Here is a 21490-nt window from a genome sequence, read left to right on the forward strand (position 1 = left end):
CTCCTTTTGTCACAACTGTCAATTAAATGCCTAGTTCCAAACCAAAAGTTCCTAGACGAACGAAGTGTCAAATTGAAAAACGCCGCAGCTTCAAGGCTATTTGTTGTAGTTTTTAATGATTTCCGTAATTTCCCGCCTGTTTATCGGCGTATTTCCATAATATTCTGCGAATTTCTTATATAAAACACACAAGAGACCATGTCGCAAACCGAGGATACAGCTGAAAACACCGAAATGGGTGAAAGTGCGGTGAGTCTTTTGAATTCTTTATCTAGACGTTATTTTCGTGCTTTGTTTGACTCCTACATGCTTCCCAAGGGGTTTTACAATAAGTAACCCCTTTGCTCTTTATTATACTTAATTAACCAACAGAATATTACTAATAGAACTTTGGACCAAATCATCATTTTAATCAAATCTTATGTTCCGACAGATTAAGTTGCTATTAACCAGTATTGTCTAAGTTGTCTAGAAAATTTGTGCTTGCATTTATTCATTCACACATCTATTGGAATACATATTAATTCCCGTAATTTTCATACATGTTTCTAACAGTTTATATAGGACTACAGTACACGAGGCATTATTGCAACATTAACGACCCTTACTAGTATTAAATAGTATGCATTTTATAACCTTTACCTAAACCTATCCTTAAGGATACACTACATCCATCTCTACCGAGCCTATTTTTTTTATATATATAAGGTAAATTCACCTTGAAACAAAGCTATTCAGAGGGAGTTTTTGTGAAAAAATGTCATAGTTCACACAATCAAATGCCTCACTCAAGTCACGGGAGATTGAATTGAATTGACGAAACAGTGGGCTGCCAAGGCAGTTGTGCATATAGGTCTCATGACGGACCCGTCATGCCCCACCGGGGGTTACCAAGAAACCGATAAGGCTCTCTGGTTTGAAGGACTTAAAGTCGCTCGGTACACTGAAAGTGTTTCCCAATTATTTGAACCAGGCGCGCGTGAGTGACTCCCCGACTACATGGTCAACGGTTTCATGCTCCTCACAGCACCATCGGCATTCCGGGTTGTCCGAAATACCAATAGTAGGGAGATGGCTTCTTAAGTGCCAGTGACCAGTTAAAAGATCTGATGTCACTAGCCGAATTTCGCGTCTTTTTAGGGGTAGTAGATTTTTGGTGAGACAGGCAGAGGGCCCACCTATATGCGCTTTGGCCTGTCTCATACCAGGGGACTCAGTCCATCTTCGGTGGGTCCACTTGTCCAGCAGACCCTTCATTGACGCAACGCATTTGGCGATAACAACTATGGGTACCGGCCTCATCGGCAAGTCACTGTCAGAGATGATTGAGTCTAGAATGGCATGGATAGTGTTTATTTTATAGAATATTAATATTCTTTATTGCCAACTCATTGTCATATTACAGAGACAAGCAAGTCAAATTATACTTAAAGCACTTTTAAAAAATTCTTTCTCGATAGATGTTCTGGCATCATCCTGAACATAAATCTATGTGTTTTATAATATAGATCTTGAAAAATGATTCAACGGTTTATAATTATGTAGTTTAATGTCAACAATAATATCATTGTTAGTGAAACAGGGTTCGCCCAAATTGATGGGGGTTTCTTTAGCTAATATGACACCAAATTACAGTTGTGTATTGTTGCTATAAAAAAAATCAGCTTCATTTTCCATAAACTCTTTAATGTGGAAATCAAACAACAGAGAAGCACTGTTGTACATCTCATCTTTAAGTTGTAAAGGACCTATTACAACCAAATATTTAGGTTATTTGATTCTGGTAGTAGTTCCTTAACATTGACTCATATTCATTATGACAGTTGCTTTGTTTCTTTATATAATCATGGATCACTTCTGAGGATACATTGTTTTTCACTCAGTAAAGCCACACTTATCAATAACCTCTTCCTGTTTCATTTATGCATATTTTGGGCTATTGCGAAGGTTTCTTATGCCGCATACTTTGGGTGCTAAAAAATCACCAAAGAGTCAATAAAAAACTGCAACTGTGTGACTGAAAAAATCACTTTTAGACAAACGACAATGAATCCTCCTCTGATGGCAACTCAAAGAACGAAGACTTCGACACCAAGGTGGAAAACGACCGGGGGAAACGGTTCGATTATCTCCTCAAACAAACAGAGATTTTCTCGCATTTTATGAACCAAACTAAGACCCCTACCAAGGGGAAACCCGCTGGTAGGCCTAAAAAGACTAAAGAGGAAATCGCTGACCACAGACACAGGAAAACCGAACAAGAAGAAGACGAGGAACTTTTAGCTGAAACCAATGCCAAGACAAAAGCGATGATTCGCTTCGAGGTTTCACCTCCTTACATTAAAGGGGGCGAAATGAGGGACTATCAGATCAGAGGGCTGAATTGGATGATTTCTTTGTATGAAAATGGTAATTAGAAGCTTACATTACAATGATATATCTAATAATGCATGCTTAACAAAAAGGTCTATTTCTTTTAAGGTATTAACGGTATCTTGGCGGACGAAATGGGTTTGGGTAAAACGTTGCAAACGATCTCGCTGCTTGGTTTTATGAAGCATTACAAGAACACAGCGGGTCCCCATATTGTCATCGTTCCCAAGTCGACGTTGTCGAATTGGATGAACGAGTTCGCCAAGTGGTGTCCCTCTTTGCGTGCTGTATGTCTCATTGGCGACCAAGAAGCCAGGGTAAGTCAAATTTTAATTATATCAAACTTAGGTTAGGTAATATGCAATTTTGGAGAATATTTATTGGAAATCTATGTAGCATATTGTAGTATATAAAAGTCTTTGGTATCTTCAATCTTGTGAACTAAGGTTGGCAAATAAAGTATTAACTGGGACCCTAAATTTCATTCATGTATTCAACTGTAGGATAATTGGCAACTAAAAGGAACAGCAGGGTTTGTAAGAGTGTCAATATGTGCTACAAAACAACACATGTTTTCTTTGTTAAATATTTTACCTTCAACAGGATGGTGAAGATCTAGAACTACTCCTTCTGGCACTGGGTTCACTAGAAAAGATTGAATGAAATGTTTAAGAATTAGCATTTTTTTTCCTATTTATCTTCTTTCTGTCCCTGTATTGTTCGTAATGGAATTGGCCCAACAATTTGTCCTTCAAGATTGCCAGAGTGATTACTCGCTTGTGAAACCTTACTAGAGATGAAATTCAACAATTTTATCTTTTATTGTACTGTCCAGAAGATCTTCTTTTGATAAGTGCATGACATTATAGTCAGTTTGAACTTTAATGCATTTGCGCTGCAATTCTTTAGTCTCATTAAAATATGTTTGATTATTTGTTTCCATATGAACAGAAAGCACTTGGAAACTAATTAAAGAGAAGCAAAAATTACTGCCACCAGTAATGTCCAGTAATCTTACCAGGATGAAAAAGATCAGCTAATAAAAACAATAATTTCGTTTTTTTAGAACTGAACTTGAGGTTATGTTCCTTGGACAAGCTGCTAATTTTATTAAGGTCTAAGTTTATTTTTCAGGCTGCAGTACAATTGGGTATCGTCAATCTATGTTTGCGTGGTTCCCCTTTATTGACTTGCTAGGAAAGGGTCCCAAGTAAAATTGATCTAATTACCCAAATTGTTAACTTGGGAGCATGTTTTTGCCCTCGAAATCATCCTCGGGAACTCGACTATATTTCTGTAAAAAAATTATGAAAATCGTTCAAGTAGTTTCCAAGTTATGGCCAGTCAATTAAATTCTTGATGTTGCAATGTGGATTTCTCTTAGACCTCTGTTGACAAAATCGTCTCTAAGTTAGAGAGTCTTTGAGGCACAATAATAGTTCATATATGAAGCTGTTGGATAAGAATTGCCCTTTCTTTATAACATTTTTATTATTTTGTGCAAATATTTCTCAATAGTAAAAATTAAACAAAAAAAATGCCTTGACAAAAACTTCTTTGACACCTGAAATTTCTAACCTAGAACTATGCTTTCAACCTCAAATTCATCCTTAGGAACTCGACTATATTACTGTAAAAAAATTATGAAAATCCTTCAAGTAGTTTCCAAGTTATGCCCAAAAACGTCCGCTAGTTAATCAAATTCTTGATGTTGCAATATGTGTGTCCCTTGGACCTTTGTTGACCAAATTCTCTCTAAATCAGAGAGTTTTTGAGGCACAAGAAACGTTCATATATGAAATCATTTGCTAATAAACGCCCTTCCTTTATCAAAATACCTTTTAACCCAATTAATTAACCTAAGAACTGATTAACGTAGAAACTATCCCTGATCATGATTGTTCAATGCATTCAGATGCATATCTCCCAAAAGGTGCTTAATTGGGTTTAAATCGGGATATTATGATGGCCATACAAAACCTTTTTCTTCCTAAATTAAGCCATTTCCTGCTAAAAGGATTGAGTAAAAGATTGAAAGGAATGAACGCAGTATTCAACTGCCTGGAATAAATTAAATAAACTTTTCTAGGCATTTGAACTTATTTAAAGCAATTGGTTATGGTAAATGTGTATTTCTTTAAAGGCCCTATTACTTAACTGCCTTTAATATATTAAATAATGATTTTCTTCCAAACAGTTAAAGCAAGAAAAAATGTTCTGTATTAGTCCTTTACTGAACTTTAGAACTGCTAGAGATGAATATTTTCAACGTCTTCCTATGCAATTAAATTGGATTAACACACTTGAAGCGTCTAGAATAAATTGAATAATGATTTTTAGACATTAACAATACAGATCTCTATGCAAAGGCCCTAGGGCTTCTATGGTATTCAACTGCCTGGAAGAATATCATTATTTAATTTTTTCTAGTTAGTAAGTAGTCAAAAAGTCATAGTAGTTGCTTTTAAAGAATTATAATAAGCTTTATTTCCAACAGGTTACATATACCCAGTTACAGGAAAATCAATTAAATATATAAATGTATGAATGCATGAATTGTATTAGATTCATGCAACTAAACTATAAAAGAATTGCTATATAATAAAAAAAGTAGTGAACTTGAGAAAATAAATAATAAAAAATCAACACTAAATTAGGATAAGAATCAAGAATTAATTTAAATCAAAAAAGTGAGTAAATAAATGTATTCAAACTAAATAACTAAATAACCTAGCCTCCCCCACCGACCATATGCAGGTGATTCAAGATAAGTGCCAAATCGTCATGGTGAATGTCACAAGAATCAGCAATAGTGTTAAAGTTTTGACACATAAAGTGAATAGGACTCTGGTACAGAATGTTGGTCCTGGCTGTGTCCAAGTTAAAAGCTGGACACTGTCTGGATCCTGGGCGTGGTATATGAAAGCAAATCCTTTGCAAAAGGGATGGGCATCAGTCAATTTTATGGTTAAGTAAATTAAACAAGAATTTCACCGAATGCATCTCTCTCTTATGTACATAATTTTTATTAACTAACATGTATTGATGAAAATTACAAGTATAAACAAACATAGGTACATTACTACCTTAAATACCAGAAAAAGAAAACTGAAATTTAAAATCCTTAAAAATTTGTTGCAAATTTCAGATCTTATACCTTAAAAAAGTCAGATATTTTTGCCTGCTTCTTCATTTTTCATTTTTTCCTGAAAAAGGCAGGTTTGGAAATGCGATTCGATATTTTTAAGGTGTTCAAAAGCGACAAAATCATTTTTTGTAAATTTTTTTAGATCATCAACACATTTTAATGCATCGGCATAAGAATTCACAGTACTCAAAGCTTCTTCCCTTTCTTCCTCTTCTTCCTTTTCTTCACTATCACTTTCCAGCAAAATTGTATTTTCTACCTCATCAGCAATGGTTTCTAGACCTCCTTCAAAAGTTCTTGGTCCAATATAATAAAGTCATTATCTAATGCCTTAGAAATTTCACCAACTTCCTGTCAGTTTTTCCAGTATTCCGCTAAAGTTGCCAAAGATAAGTCATCTTCTGGATCGTAGTCTTCTGCACGAGTATCTCCTTGAGGTGATTTTTGGAAACCAGCTTTGACAAAACAATTTTGTATAGTGCGTGGGGTAACCTTATTCCAGGCGTTCTTAATAAAATATAATGCCTCCAGATAAATCTGAAGCAGACGATACATCATCCATTTTTGATAGGATGTGCTTTAAAATCTGGCTTCTATAAAATAATTTAAAATTTTGTATTATACCTTGATCCATGGGCTGACATACAGAAGTTGTCTTGGGAGGTAAAAAAAGTATTTTAATATTTTTAAGGTTAAGTTCTCTTGGGTGCGAACCGGCATTATCAAGAAAAATTCCCATTCTTTTATCGATATCCAAAAGCCAGTCTGTCATGATAATTCTTGTTATCCAAGCTTTTTTATTTGATGTCCATGTTTATAAGTTATGTCTCTTAAGTGGTAAATTTTTTAAGGCTCGTGGGCGCGCAGCTTTTCCAATAACCAAAAGCTTTTCTTTGTCACCAGCCATATTGGCGCAAAATAGTATTGTTAATCGTTCTTTTGACTTTTTGCCCCTTGTGCACTTCTCACCTTTAAACATTAAAGTTTTATCTGGCAAAGCTCTAAAAAATAAGCCGCTCTCATCTGCGTTATAGATGTCCTCTGGCCTATATCCTAGCAACATTCCCGGTAGCCTCTCTAAGAACTGATTCACATCTTCTTGGTTTACATCTGATACTTGGATACATACCGACTCCCCTGAGATGCACTTAAAGCTTATATTATGCCTTCTTCTCCACTTATTCAGCCAATCATCAGATGCGCTGAAATTGCGATGTCCCAATTCAATTGCTACTTCTTTCGCCTTCGTTTTTATTAGGGGCCCTGAGATTGGAATTTTTTGATTTCTTGCGCGGGCAAACCACTCAAAACGAACTCGGTCTATTTAGGCAGCTTCACCTTTCAATTTTGCTGATTTCTGATCTAAATTTTCTCCCAATTGCCATTGTCTTCGAATCATTTCTTTATTTTTTACAATCTCCGCCGCTTGACTTTTACTTATATTAAACCTAGAATAATATGTACATTGTGATCACAAAATCCAAAAATTAAAATCCTACACCCACCCATACCTTCCTCCCAGTTTACGGACATTTAAACTTTCCTGTTCTGCAACATTTACAACCTCCATTTTTTGCCTCAGCGTTAAAAAGTTTCTAACGGGCGCCATGTCACCTGCTTCAATTACAAGACGGTACTAAAACAATACGTACGTGGATACTAAAGTGGCGTGATTTTTTTCCTGGAGTAACGTAACGGTCATTTTTGTCCGCTTTCGGAGATCCGTGTCCGTTGTTGGGGAAGTTTGCGCGTTTTGCGGTTGAAAATTTTTGTCTTTGTCCGTCCGACAGAGCGTCTGCTAATTAGAATTTATTTTATAGGAAATTGTTCTTTAAAATCTCGTGACAAAAAATACTGTTCATTGATAGGACATGTCCAGTATTGAGAGCTGTCCGCTAAAAGGAATTTCACTGTATTGGGTTAGGTATGCATTAACAATATTTTTTCCAACTATTACTAAAGAATCAACTTTCTTAGACAATTTCCGTATCACATAATCAGTGTGGGAACGAAAATTTATGCCCATACAAGTATTTTATTTCCGTTGCATAAGCAATCCTCTCCCTATTCACAGCAATCATTATACTATTTATGTTTATAGAACTTAGTCAATATTTTTTTTTTTTAAATACACTTTTTTGACTGAATAGATCATACAACTAAATATACATATGTCAAAAACCCAAAAATAGCTAAGGCTAACTGTAAATCGGTAGCATTTAAGCTTTGTTTGTTCTCACAGAGCCAGTTGTACCAGTTGCATAACTCATTATTTAAATCGATTTGCATAGTGTCGTTCTGAAATATACCGGGTGGTGCGTCGCCGAGCGGAACATAGGAACTGCCATGTAAATTTTAAGGGGCTCAATTATTGGCTTCTCTGTACATTTTACAGAAAAAATGTAAGATAACTTTTTGAAAAGACCAATCTGGTAAACCCCTTGTGCAAAGTTTCAAAAAATTTTAATAAGCGAATCTTGAATTATTCAGTTAAATGTAATTGCAAAATTTGCAAATTTTCTGCTCGGCGACGCACCACCTGTTATAACAAAACAATTAAAAAACAAAATTGTTTTAAACAAAGTTAAAAAAGTATGTACAAACTAAAAGGGTCAAATTAAACTACCTCGACTGCTCTTGGTGTACACCTTAACCGCCTTACTATCCTTTAATAAAAGTCCATATCGACACCACTGGAAACATCTTGTAACGCCATAAGGATGGAAGACAAAACAGCGACTCCTTTCAATGTTCGTTCTCTCCTTATGAACTTTATTTTTTGAAATTGACACTAAATTATTTTGGATAGAATCTCATTGTCCCCAAGAGAATACTGGGATTCACATATGTCTCTTTAATTCTATGTTCACATTTCCAACTTAACATTTTTATATCAACATGTATGGTTGACTTGACATGCTCAAACACTAATTTACACTTAAAACATTTATTTATAGCATCATCATCAAACGTAAACCATCTCACTTAAAAATAAAACCTCGCACCATGGAGCGCAATAGTTTAGAATATTTAACGATAAAAATATAGACAAATATGACAGACTCGAAATTCACACTATTATTTATTGATTTTCCGAACTGTTAAACAACACTTAAGATTTATAATGAGTAATTAAACGACATTTTATTAATTATTATTAATTTCTTTCTCGTTTTTCAGAATACCTTAATCCGGGACGTCCTAATGCCGGGCGAATGGGACGTGTGCGTCACCTCCTACGAGATGTGCATCAAAGAAAAGTCGGTTTTCAAGAAGTTCAATTGGCGCTACATGGTCATCGACGAGGCCCACAGGATCAAAAACGAAAAATCCAAACTGTCGGAAATATTGAGGGAGTTTAAAACTACCAATAGGCTGCTACTTACAGGTAACTAGTAAAAATAAAAGTAATCACTGAGAGTTATATGCTTGACTAATGACCACATTTGAACCCTTAAGAATTCCTTTATATTGGTCTAAAAGAACACTCATTAATCAATCAGTCAATCAAAAAATGCTTTAAACAAAACTAAAAAATATGTACAAACTAAAAAGATTACCAATATTGGAGCTAAAGCAATACAAAAAACTTGCAGTAACTAATAACAAAAATAACCAATAACAAAATACCTAAACTAAAATGTAACATACCCACATCAAAACAGTCAAAACTTGAACAGAAGATATACTTCAAGGGTATTAGCATTAAAATTGTACATTATAATATTCTTGAACGTCATAATAGGGTCTTGCAACAAGTAACGTTTCGACTTTCCTCTTAAATTCCTTTTCCACATAAGTTAAAAAGCATTTTGTCCATATTGCCTTAGTAAAAAATTATAGTAAGTAAGTAATTATTAGTAAGAAATTAAGAAATATAATGAAAAATCCCTTAAACGTTCAACGGTTCCTATGCAACTCTTCTTGTTCAATTTGACTATAATAATGTTTTAACAATTTAGTCATTGACAATTTAATAGTTGAATGACCTTTTCAGGTACACCCTTGCAAAATAACCTGCACGAACTATGGGCCCTACTAAATTTCCTGTTACCGGACGTCTTTAATTCCTCCGATGATTTCGACGCGTGGTTCAACACGAATCAGTGTCTGGGCGACAACAGTTTGGTCGAACGTTTACACGCCGTTTTAAAACCGTTCCTGCTACGAAGACTTAAATCCGAGGTGGAGAAACGCTTGAAGCCGAAGAAGGAGGTGAAGGTTTACGTGGGGTTGAGCAAGATGCAACGGGAATGGTATACCAAGGTATTCCATTTTTTTTATTATATAATAGGTGTACCTACTCTGATTGAAAATATGCACTAGATATGAAGTTTTTTTAGGATTCTATTGCATCATTTCAGTGATTTCAATACAAATACAAAGTTTTTGCACTACATTAAGAAAAAATACAACAATCAATACTTACCTATGTTAGCTTGCTTGGATTCCGCTTAAATATTATAATCTTTCTTTATATAAAAAAGTACAAAATACAAAATTTTAAATAGAAATATTATACTATTAACTAAATTTGAAATGAGAGAATTAAAAGAAGAAAAAAAAACACTACAGAAAAGAAAGTTTTAAAAGTACAAACTAAATTAACTAATGTCAAATATCAATTTATGAATGGTCATTTATTTGTCAGTCATCCTTTGACTTTTTCAGGGATTTTAAATGATTTATACCATTCAATTCATTTTTTTTTAAATCTTGCAGGCATTTGAGGTACATTTTCACGTTTCCCAGGATTGTAGGGTTTTCCGGGGCTTGGAGATTTGTTTTCATGCAAAGGCATGCAAAAAATATTACTTCAAATGCCTGGAGAATACAAACAATTATATCGCAAGGAAAAAAATATTTGAATAGCTCGGATTTTAATTGACCCCACATCCAACTTAACCCTTAAAAGTCAAGACGATTGAATAGGGCCAATAAAACAACATATTAGGAAACATTAATTTTTTAAACATTCATTATTCCTAGCTTCCTGCTTAATCAGCAAATATTAAATTTGTATTGTTAAAATGTGTTCTCTTGAGGAAAAAAGCAAATTATTAAGTGGTATTATGCCGGCAGTTCTGTCGATGAAATATCAGGCAGAATTGCATTCACGTTCGAAAATCGGCCCATTCCCGTACGCAGCACAATTTTTGCAATTATCCATAAGTTTCAGACCTTTGAGTGCTTGCAAAATTGCAGGAAATGCTACGCAACTGAGCAACCACCCGTTGTTAGACCACTAGGCGAAGAAAGGGAGCTTCGAGAGGTTAATGTTTGTGCTGTTGCTGAAATGAACTTTCCTTGCAATCGTACAACCATTGCCAAAGAAACGGGTATTGAGCCTTTAAGGATTAGAAGAATTAAAAAAAAAAATAAGTACAAGTGTATAAGTTGCAAAATACCCAAGAAATTTTCCCACAGGACCATGAGAGACGGATGGAATTTTGCCATGAAGTATTGGAAAGGGCGAATCAGGACGAAATGTTTATTGGTTACATTTTGTTTTCAGATGAGTCCTCTTTCTCTTTGTGGTAAATATAATCCGTCCATTACAGTGGGTTATTCTAGGGAAAATAAGCATACCAACACGTACACAATACCCTCAATAGGTTAATGTATGGGCTGGCATTTTAGGTGATTCAATTATAGGCCCTTTTTTTATCGATAGAAACCTTAATGCCAACAAATACCTTAATCTTTTGAGGGATGAAGTTCTTCCTGCTGTTCGAGGACTCAATATCAATTTAGAACAAGTTTGGTTTCAACAGGATGGTTGTCCCGCTCATAACGCATTAGTGGTACGTCAATTTCTCGAAACGTCTTTCCCTGATCGAACAATCAGTGGAAACGGTACTATTAAAAGGCCCGCCAGAAGCCCTGATTTAGCCTCCAATGATTTTTTTCTTTGGGGATACCTAAAAGAACAAATTTATAGGCATGAAAATGAACGGGCTACTAATTTGGAAGAGCTTTGTGTTAAAATTAGGCAAGCATTTAATAGTATCTCCATTGAAATGTTGTCGAACACGAGAAGGTCGTTTTATGATCGATTGACGTACTGCACTGCTTAACAGGGTGGCCTTTTTGAATCTGACATAAGATAATTTTAATTTTTATTTAATATTATCAAATTAACTTAATTTTTTGCTTTATTTTGAATTAATTTGTTTATTTCCTATACAATATTTAGTTAATTTATGTTTACAACATTATTGCAGTCGGTTTTTAGTATATTTTTTGCTGTTAGGACAGGCAGCACCAAAGACTCTCTTTTTTTTTTTAATTTGCCACAGAGCAGTGCATCCCCGCTCGTACGCCTTAAGAATACTGAAAGGTTAAAAGGTTTCGGCAGAGACAACCAAAGAGACGTGCAACTAGATACAAATTTTTATCCTATTGTTGTTGCTCTCTTTAATCTGTATATATTGTATTTCGTTGTCTCTTCCCTTATAAAAGGTGAGCTAAGGTGGCGCCACAATACTAATCTTTCGCAATGCTAAATGTATTTCATTATCAGAGCAGTCAAGAGAAAACATTCTTCCATCTCCGTTTAAATGAATGCAAAAATACGGGATAGCTTGTGTCCAATTCTCTAGTATTTCTAAAATTATAATTAAGTACGGCAACAGTGCAATCCTTGCTCAACATGAATACTATATACTGTATAATAATACCTACCGGATTTAGGTGATCTTGGTTACAGTAGTTAGTAGTTGTAATTTTTTGTAGGATACAGATTTTAGTGTTTTGACTTGTGTTAGGAACAAAAATATGTTCATTAAGGTAATTGTTAAGGCTGTAAATAATTACAAGAATAACATTTATTCGAATTATCTGTGCTGACTATTTGCTGCTATTTTAAATTTAGCTGTAATCTTTCTGTTTTATTCTTTTAATTAATTTTTATTGATTAAAAAAATACTGCATCATAAATAATAAAACATGTGTATATGTATTTAATACACATACAAATTTAACAGTATATTCATTATCATAGAATAAAACAGACTTATCTATTCTTTACTAATTAGTAGAAAAACAGTTTTACCACTTTACCAAATCAATTTCATTTATTCTGGATACCTGTTTCGCTAACGATATTAGCATCTTCAGCAAAACATTAAACTTTTTTTTTATTTTAAGTGTTATACCAAAGGATATATTTTATGGAATATTATTATAGTACGTGATAATTAAAATCTTTCTATATTTTAATTGCATTTATGTATATGCATGTTACTGTTACCGTCTTAAATGATAAATTATGAAAATAATTAAGAAAATGCATGCACATATTATAGTTATACCATATACTGAAAATACAATAAAAAACGTTTCAGAATTATATTTAGTTTATTTAGTTCCCCAATTTAAATGTTATTAAATTGCATTGTTTTAATTAAAGTCTGCCATCGTTCTGAGCAATTAAAAACATATCAATAACTTTTTATTTGTTTTAATTAAAATCAGCCATTCTGTCTCAGAACATAATTATGATGTTCTGACTTCTGAGACATAACGGCTGGTTTGTATGCGATGTTCGGTTTAGGGGTGTTGGGGTCCTTGGGGTTGACCGCCAGTTCCAGTTCTATGTCGTCGTTCTCCTAACTTTACTTCTGGTTATCCGATTTGCATAATTTTTTCGTTAAGAGGTGAACTGCAGTGTTCTCCAACGTCATTAAAAAAATCATGAAAATACATGTATCAGAAATTTGTTATGCAAGTTTTTGCCAATCATGTCCAAGAGAAAAGACAGTCCCAGGTACCTTGGGTCATAACTCCACTTCTAGTGCTCGGATCGGCTTGATTTTTGTTTTAAAAGATTCTGTGAAATATTCCTAAGCCTCCATTTAAGAAATCATGAAAATCCGTGCATCAGAACTTTTTTTATCCAAGTTTTTGGAAATCATGTCCAAGAGAAAAGACCGTCACAGGTACCTTGGGTCATAACTCTACTTCTAGTGCTCAGATCGGCTTGATTTTTGTTTTAAAAGATTCTGTACATAATTATGATGTTCTGACTTCTGAGACATAACGGCTGATTTTAATTAAAATAAATCATTAAATTATAATAGCCGAGGTGTGAATTATGGCGGCAAACGCTATCTGCGCCATCTACGTTCACCTTTCACGAAGAGAGACAAAGATGGAAAAATAATCGGATATTTTATTAGCGCACAGTTGCGCGTCTCTTTGGTTGTCTCTGGTTTCGGGCTTTGGCGGGGTCTGCTGCTTCGAGTATGTTGTCACAACGTTGCCAGACCTACCGCGATATATAATTCCTATAGGCGAAATTAGAATGATCATATCTGTTAGAAGAAAATTGCCCAGATACTAATTTGCCAGTTATATTGACTATTAGTAGCTGCCTTCCTCTAAGGCAAGCTGATATAGCTTTTTATTGAAAAAAATTCCACAACCTTCCGAAAATGGGTGCACACTTTTTTCTTAGAACTACGTTCTTGAAGTTTTAGCGGTTTCCTAAATAAGTGATTCAGTTGATGTTGCGCAACCATTTAATTAAGTGCCCCCACTATTAAAATCCACATACATACATATGTCTTGTTCAGTGGTTTTTTTTAAATAATAAATTACTTACCGAGATCTGCAATTACTTAGTTTAGTCACTCTATGTATTATTTATTAAATCCTTAAATCTTTCTATGCCCATCTGCTGTATCCAATTTCTAACATAAATTTTATTATTTAATTTATCTCTTAACATTTTAACGCAGTTAAAGATTTGTAAAATGTAATGCTTGTTGTATCGCTGAGCAATAGTTTTTGCACTTTGCACATATAATGCCAGTAATAGTGAAAACTTTTATCATAGACAGTTTCTTATCCCACCTCATCCACTAACTTCCATAGATTAAGAGCGATTGTACTAAAGCAAAATGTAACGTTTTCAACTGGTCTAAATTCAATTATTCCTTTAAATTTAGACAATAAATAGACATATCTTACTTTATTTGTCACTTCAGATGACTATTTTAAGTGCCTGTCTAATGTTATGAGCAAATATTTCATTGTATCTGCTTCTGACACTAAAATATCTATGTAAGTATTTTGTTTTAGATACATTTAAAGACAGTTTGTTTGAAGCCAATTGACAATTTTTCTAAAAATCGTTCTCAGTAAAAATATGGCAGTATCGTCTGTGTAGCTTACTGTTTGTCTCAAAGTATTCATTTTAAGTAAGTCGTTGACATATATAATCAACAATAAAGGTCCACGTACAGTACCATGAGTTACTCTGCAAGGTATTTTTACAACATTGTCACAAAACGTTTTCTGTTGCTTAAGATTAATAAAATAAAATATTAAAATATGAACAGAGAGCAGCTTTATATTTTGCTATTTTGCTAAGTTTGTTTATAGAATTAACAAGTCTGTCTTTCAGATTATTCACGTTAAGATAAGATTTACACAGTTACAGCCGAAACATCATAAGACATCATAAAACTTGAAGTATACAACTTCATGCTCACTTTTAATTTTCAAGAAGAAATAGAAAGCTTTTCAGTTAGATTTATAAATATCTTTGTTGAAATTTTACTGTGTTGTAATATTAATTTACCTGTATATAATAAACGTTTATTTATTATAAGTAATCTATATTAAATCGAAAGCGTTTTCCAGGTCCTGTTAAAAGACATCGATATAGTAAACGGGGCAGGAAAAGTGGAAAAAATGCGTCTGCAAAACATCCTGATGCAATTACGCAAGTGCACCAACCACCCTTACTTGTTCGACGGGGCCGAACCGGGTCCACCCTACACCACGGACGAGCATTTGGTCTTCAATTGCGGCAAAATGACCATTTTGGACAAACTGTTACCGAAACTACAAGAACAAGGAAGCAGGGTACTGATTTTCTCGCAAATGACCCGGATGCTGGACATTTTAGAGGACTATTGCCACTGGAGGGGCTACAACTACTGTCGCTTAGACGGACAAACGCCACACGAGGACCGTCAGAGGCAAATCAACGAGTACAACGAGGAGGGCAGCAAAAAGTTCATTTTTATGTTGTCTACAAGAGCGGGCGGTTTGGGGATTAACTTGGCCACGGCTGATGTGGTGATTATCTACGATTCGGATTGGAATCCACAGATGGATCTGCAGGCGATGGATCGGGCCCACAGGATCGGACAGAAGAAGCAGGTGAAAGTGTTCAGGTGAGTTTTGGTAACAATGTGAAATGCCAAACATCTTTAAACCTATGTGTTTTGCGTTTAAGGTATTGTAATAGGCGTAACTAGAAACTAAAAGAAAACACAATAATCGTAAACTTCTATGCGTACTAAGCGTTAAAAAACTTATCAGAACTATATAAAACACATCACAAAAGTCTTAAAATTCAGATAAACATTGATTTTATGGTACGGACATAAATAAATATATAGAGACTATTAATTTGGATATTATCGACGAAATAAATTTTTGTTCGTGCATACTATTTTAAAAAAACAGTGATTTTGCAGAAGAATTTCTTTCTGGTAAACTATGAGGGGTGGGTGGGGGGCTAAGGGTAATTTTAATGAGAAATGTTTTTTTTTGCACAAAAATACATTATGCCTATAAAGAGGAGAAAAATTAAATTTATTTAATAGTTCACTTTTTTAGGTTAAAGGAAATTAAATAAAATTTATTTATTTTTTATAGTATTCTATAAAGCCGCTTTTTCTTTATTTCTATACACTGATACACAATATAGAAATTTTTGTATACTTTTTATCAAATCAATATTCTTGAATGGTATACAGTATGTCCCAAAAGTCAACGATAAGCCGAAAAAGGGCAATAGACCAGGTGCTCAGGGATTAAAAGAAAATACTAAAAAAAAATCTATCTTGAGTACTTCAGAGCATTCATAGAAAAACCGAAAAAAATTGATATCCCCTGTTGATCTTTTTAGTATTGTGGCTACAAATTTTTGAATTTCTTAACAATTTTTATTTTAATGTAACCCTGAATAACCCGCGATACATTACAAAACTAAATTCAAACAAAACTGTTCACATTTTTAAGAAATTATCAGATTTTGCGCGACTTGTGTTGAAAATTGTGTCTTTTGACCACTATTTCCCAAATTTAACTAACTGTTCTGGGGAAAAGAAAATTACTTCACTGTTTGGCAAGTGATTTCAAAAGTTGGCGTATCTAATCTAGATTTCAAAATGGTAAGATACTTGCTAGATTATTGCTTCAATAGGTGTGTATTTTTATTTATTTTAGTACATAGTCAAATGTACGCCGCTGCTATAAGCTAAGTTAATTTTATAGTCAAAATAAATATTGGAACAAAATCAAAGTAAATGAAACAAAACTTTATTAGAGTTACAATAAATCCTTTAAATTTGCCTACTTGACGGGAACAATAATGAACAAAAAGTGAGCAATTTAAATTAAGAAAAAGTGTGCACTAATCTGTGTGTATAATAAGCGTGAACTGGAGGCAGACAATTTGAACATTTGTTGCGACTTAAATGATCTTTTATTTCATTTATTTTGACTGTAAAATTAACTTAGCTTAGAGTAGCTGCGTACATTTGACTATGTACTAAAATAAATAAAAATACACACCTATTGAAGCAATAATCTAGCAAGTATTTAACCATTTTGAAATCTAGGTTAGATACGCCAACTTTTGAGAATCACTTGCCATGCAGTCAAGTAATTTTTTCTTTTCCAGGACAGTTAGTTAAATTTGAGAAATAGTGGTCAAAAAATACAATTTTCAACACAAGTTGGGCAAAAATCTGAATCCCTGAGCACCTGGTCTATTGCCCTTTATCGGCTTATCGTTGACTGTTGGGACACCCTTCATGTTTTTTACCTATCTCAATCTATTTATTATTAAGATTTTCTTTATTAAGTCTATTTTACGAATTCTGCCTCTAGATCTTTTCGATCCAGTAGTTTTGTTCTATTTATTTCTTTTATAATTATTAAATATAAAAGAATACATATTTATATAAAAATGTAGTTTAATAATAATTTTTTTCTCAAATTTACAATTTTATTGGGCTGGTTACTGGGGTATTTATTACTTTTGCTATGTCTAGTGTTGATTTCAAAAAACCTACATACAAAAGCTTGATTCTCTCAATAAAACAATTCAAACAAAAATAGATCTAGAGGCATCTATGCAAACACAGAAATGTAGCACAATATACACACACAAATACAGTTTTTGTAAAATAGAATAAAAAAAGATAAGGAACTCTTGCATACGTGTATTGATAAAAGGAAAATCAATTTTTGATAAACAGAGAGGAAAAATTGATTAATTATTATTTATTCATTTATGAGGATTAATTAATTGAATTAAAAAATCTGAAGTTGTCAAAGTTAGTTTGTTCATTAACGTAAATTGAGTTAAGACATTTAATTTAAGCTAATATAAGTCCATTCTGAATGGGTACAATCGATTCTGTAAATACCAGATCTGTGTATTACTTACTGGAACTCTATCTTTGGTGTTGACTAAGTGTTTTGCAATAGATTTCTTTATAATTATCAGAAATTTCAAGTGAATTGCTCTCGATTTGAATTTCTTATGATTTTTTAAAGTTAAACTAAAATAATTTTTGGCCTTTAAAAAAAATCATAACTTATAATTCGATTTCTTATTAATGTTTAAAGTTAAATCAACCAATTTTTATCAACAAAGTATGGAATGTAGTAACTGACACATTGAAAAATAAAATATAACAAGTACCTGAAAATGTTTAAATATATTAGACCAATGAAGTCCTGAATTGAAAAAAATAAACCAACAAACAAAAAGATAATGATTATTTCTTAATAAAAGTGACAAATAAAACTAGCTAAACTAAAACAGCTCTAGTTACTTCAATTTTTAAGCCAGACTCGCGTTTTTACCCTTAAATCCATCCTCAGGAATCACACAATAAAGATGTAAAAAAAAAAATATATAAAATTGAAATAATTACAAAAAGTTTAAAATAAATTGCTCTCGATTTGAATTTATTATTAAATTTTTAAGTTTTGACCTTTTTTGTTAAGAAAAAAAAGTCATGATTAAAAAAATAATGGACCAATTAACTCTCAATCTTCTGTCATCGATTAGCAATACACCACTTTATAATTACCGGCGGTTTCAAGTAAATTCCTCTTAATTTGAATTTTTTATGAGTTTTTAAAGTTGAATTAAAATAATATTTGGACCTTTTATAGTAAAAGACTCATAATTTAAAAAATATTAGACCAACTAATTTATAACCTTTTCTCATCGATTAGCAATAGATCTCCTTATATATTTTAGAAGTTTTAAGTAAATTGCTCGTGATTTGAATTTCTTATGAGTATAGCCATAGACAGGCTCAACCACCCAAATAATTAACAAAATATTTATGGGCCAAATGCCTGGAATGCATTTTTTAATAATTTCAGGCACTCAATTCGCAAGTTTATCAGTAATTTGCTAGTCCAGGCAGTTGATCCATAATTGCACAAGTATTTTGTTAATTTTATGCCATTGAGTCGTCAAAAATTGACGCACAACGGAACAACTGACTGACCATTTGAACAACTAAAAAAATTAATGATTCATTTAAGACTTTTTCACCTAAAGATTATAATGCGAATGTTTTCAATGTACTCTGGCATATAAATTGGAACGAATTGACCGATGGCCAATCAAAGAACCGTCCATGGTAGTTAGTAAATCAGAATAAATTTGAGTTTGTTGAATATTTCATGCAATTTCTATCAGTTTTCCAAGCATTTCGAATTATTTCATTTATTCACCAGAGTTTTGGGGCGTTTTTCGATGTTTTGACAGTCATTTGGATCCTTTATTCCTTTCTAGGTGTTTTTTTTTCACGATTTTTTTGTTAAAATAAGTGAGTTTGGCAAGGCAGTGTGAATTTCAAATAATTTATTTCTTCTAGGCACTTGTTTATTAAGAATTGCTCCAACTGCGAGGAAAAACCTTATTCAAATGCCTGGAATAGTTTTTCAATTATCATGAACCTAATTTAGCAGTATCTTAATATGATTTAGTACGTTATTATTAAAATTCCAATTATAGGCTCTTTAAAAGTTACTCAGCCCCATAAATATGGGTATAACTCTGAAACTTCTTGAACTACAAAAGTTCTTCATATATTAAACTATTTATTGAGAATTTCTCTAACTGTGAGTGAAAACCTCATTGAAGTGCTTGAAATAGTTTTTGAATTATCATGATCCTAACTTAACAGTGTCTTAATGTAAAGTCGTATTTAATTCTTAGAATACCAATTTTAGACTCTCTCAAAGTTATGCCTCATAAATTTGAAGATAACTCAGAAACTTCTTCAGTTACAAAAGTTCTTTATATATGAAATTATTCATTGAGAATTTCTCTAACTGTGAGTGAAAACCTCATCCTAATGCCTGGAATAGTTTTTGAATTATCCTGAACCTAACCTAGCAATGGCATACTATAAAAAAAGGCATTTTTTGACGTTTTAATTATAGTCACAATTTTCAAACCTCTTCTGCATAAAATGCCCTAAAGCCTTTTAAAATTCACACCCAACATAACCAAACACAAAAAAAAAACACACCAACTCCCACTTTCAACTTTCAGGTTCATAACCGACAACACCGTAGAAGAAAAGATCGTAGAACGTGCCGAAGTAAAACTACGCCTGGACAAACTGGTGATCCAACAGGGCCGACTGGTGGACAGCAAAGCGGCCACCCTAAACAAGGACGAAATGCTGAACATGATCAGACACGGGGCGAACCACGTGTTCGCCTCCAAAGACTCGGAAATCACGGACGAGGACATCGACTCCATACTGGAAAGGGGCGAGGTCAAAACCCAGGAAATGGCTCAGAAAATGGAGAGTTTGGGCGAGTCGTCGTTGCGGAATTTCACGGTGGACACGCCCACTCAATCCGTTTATAAATTCGAGGGCGAAGACTATCGGGAGAAACAGAAAACGATCGGGATCAGTAACTGGATCGAGCCGCCTAAAAGGGAACGTAAAGCGAATTATGCGGTGGACGCGTACTTCCGGGAGGCCCTGAGGGTTTCCGAGCCAAAGGCCCCCAAAGCCCCCAGGCCCCCTAAACAACCGATGGTGCAGGACTTTCAGTTCTTTCCTCCGCGTTTGTTCGAACTTTTGGATCAGGAGATTTATTATTATCGTAAGACTTTGGGGTACAAGGTGCCCAAGAACTTGGAACTAGGGCCGGACGCTACGAAGCATCAACGCGAGGAGCAGAGGAAAATTGACGAGTCTGAGGCGCTTACGGATGAAGAACAGCAGGAAAAGGAGCAGTTGCTCACGCAAGGTTTGTATCCGATGTTCGGTTTAGGGGCGTTGGGGTTGGCCGTCAGTTCCAGGGGCGCCTTTTTGGGCGTTTTAACGTGTTGAGGAGCTGTTGGATCTTCGAAGGTTTTGGGAACTTAGGAAATAATAAAATGGTTGGATTTTATTTCAAAAAAATCATGAAAATCCGTGCATCAGAACTTTTTTTATCTAAGTTTTTAGAAATCATGTCCATGAGGAAAGACAGTCGTAGGTACCTTGGGTCGTAACTCCACTTCTAGTGCTCAGATCGGCTTGATTTTTGTTTTAAAAGATTCTGTTAAATATTCCTAAGCCTTGATTTAAGAAATCATGAAAATCCGTGCATGAGAACTTTTTTTATCCAAGTTTTTGGAAATCATGTCCAAGAGAAAAGACCGTCACAGGTACCTTGGGTCGTAGCTCCACTTCTAGTGCTCAGATCGGCTTGATTTTTGTTTTAAAAGATTCTGTTAAATATTCCTAAGCCTCCATTTAAGAAATCATGAAAATCCGTGCATCAGAACTTTTTTTATCCAAGTTTTTGGAAATCATGTCCAAGGAAAAGACCGTCACAGGTACTTTGGGTCGTAACTCCACTTCTAGTTCTTAGATCGGCTTGATTTTTGTTTTAAAAGATTCTGTGAAA

General features: G+C 33.9%; 1 protein-coding gene across 1 annotated transcript in view; it reads left to right on the top strand.

Moving 5' to 3' along the window:
• Window positions 1-53: 53 nt before the first annotated feature.
• Window positions 54-21490, top strand: part of LOC126744371 (chromatin-remodeling complex ATPase chain Iswi) — a 29908-nt gene continuing 8471 nt past the window's right edge. The window contains exons 1-7 of the mRNA XM_050451739.1: window positions 54-249; window positions 2037-2409; window positions 2482-2690; window positions 8702-8909; window positions 9519-9787; window positions 15170-15708; window positions 20133-20845. Coding sequence (XP_050307696.1) covers window positions 199-249; window positions 2037-2409; window positions 2482-2690; window positions 8702-8909; window positions 9519-9787; window positions 15170-15708; window positions 20133-20845 — 2362 coding nt within the window. The 5' untranslated portion in view covers window positions 54-198. The remainder of the gene's footprint in view (window positions 250-2036; window positions 2410-2481; window positions 2691-8701; window positions 8910-9518; window positions 9788-15169; window positions 15709-20132; window positions 20846-21490) is intronic.

This window comes from Anthonomus grandis, chromosome 14 (genome assembly GCF_022605725.1).
Source record: "Anthonomus grandis grandis chromosome 14, icAntGran1.3, whole genome shotgun sequence".
Classification (NCBI taxonomy): domain Eukaryota; kingdom Metazoa; phylum Arthropoda; class Insecta; order Coleoptera; family Curculionidae; genus Anthonomus; species Anthonomus grandis.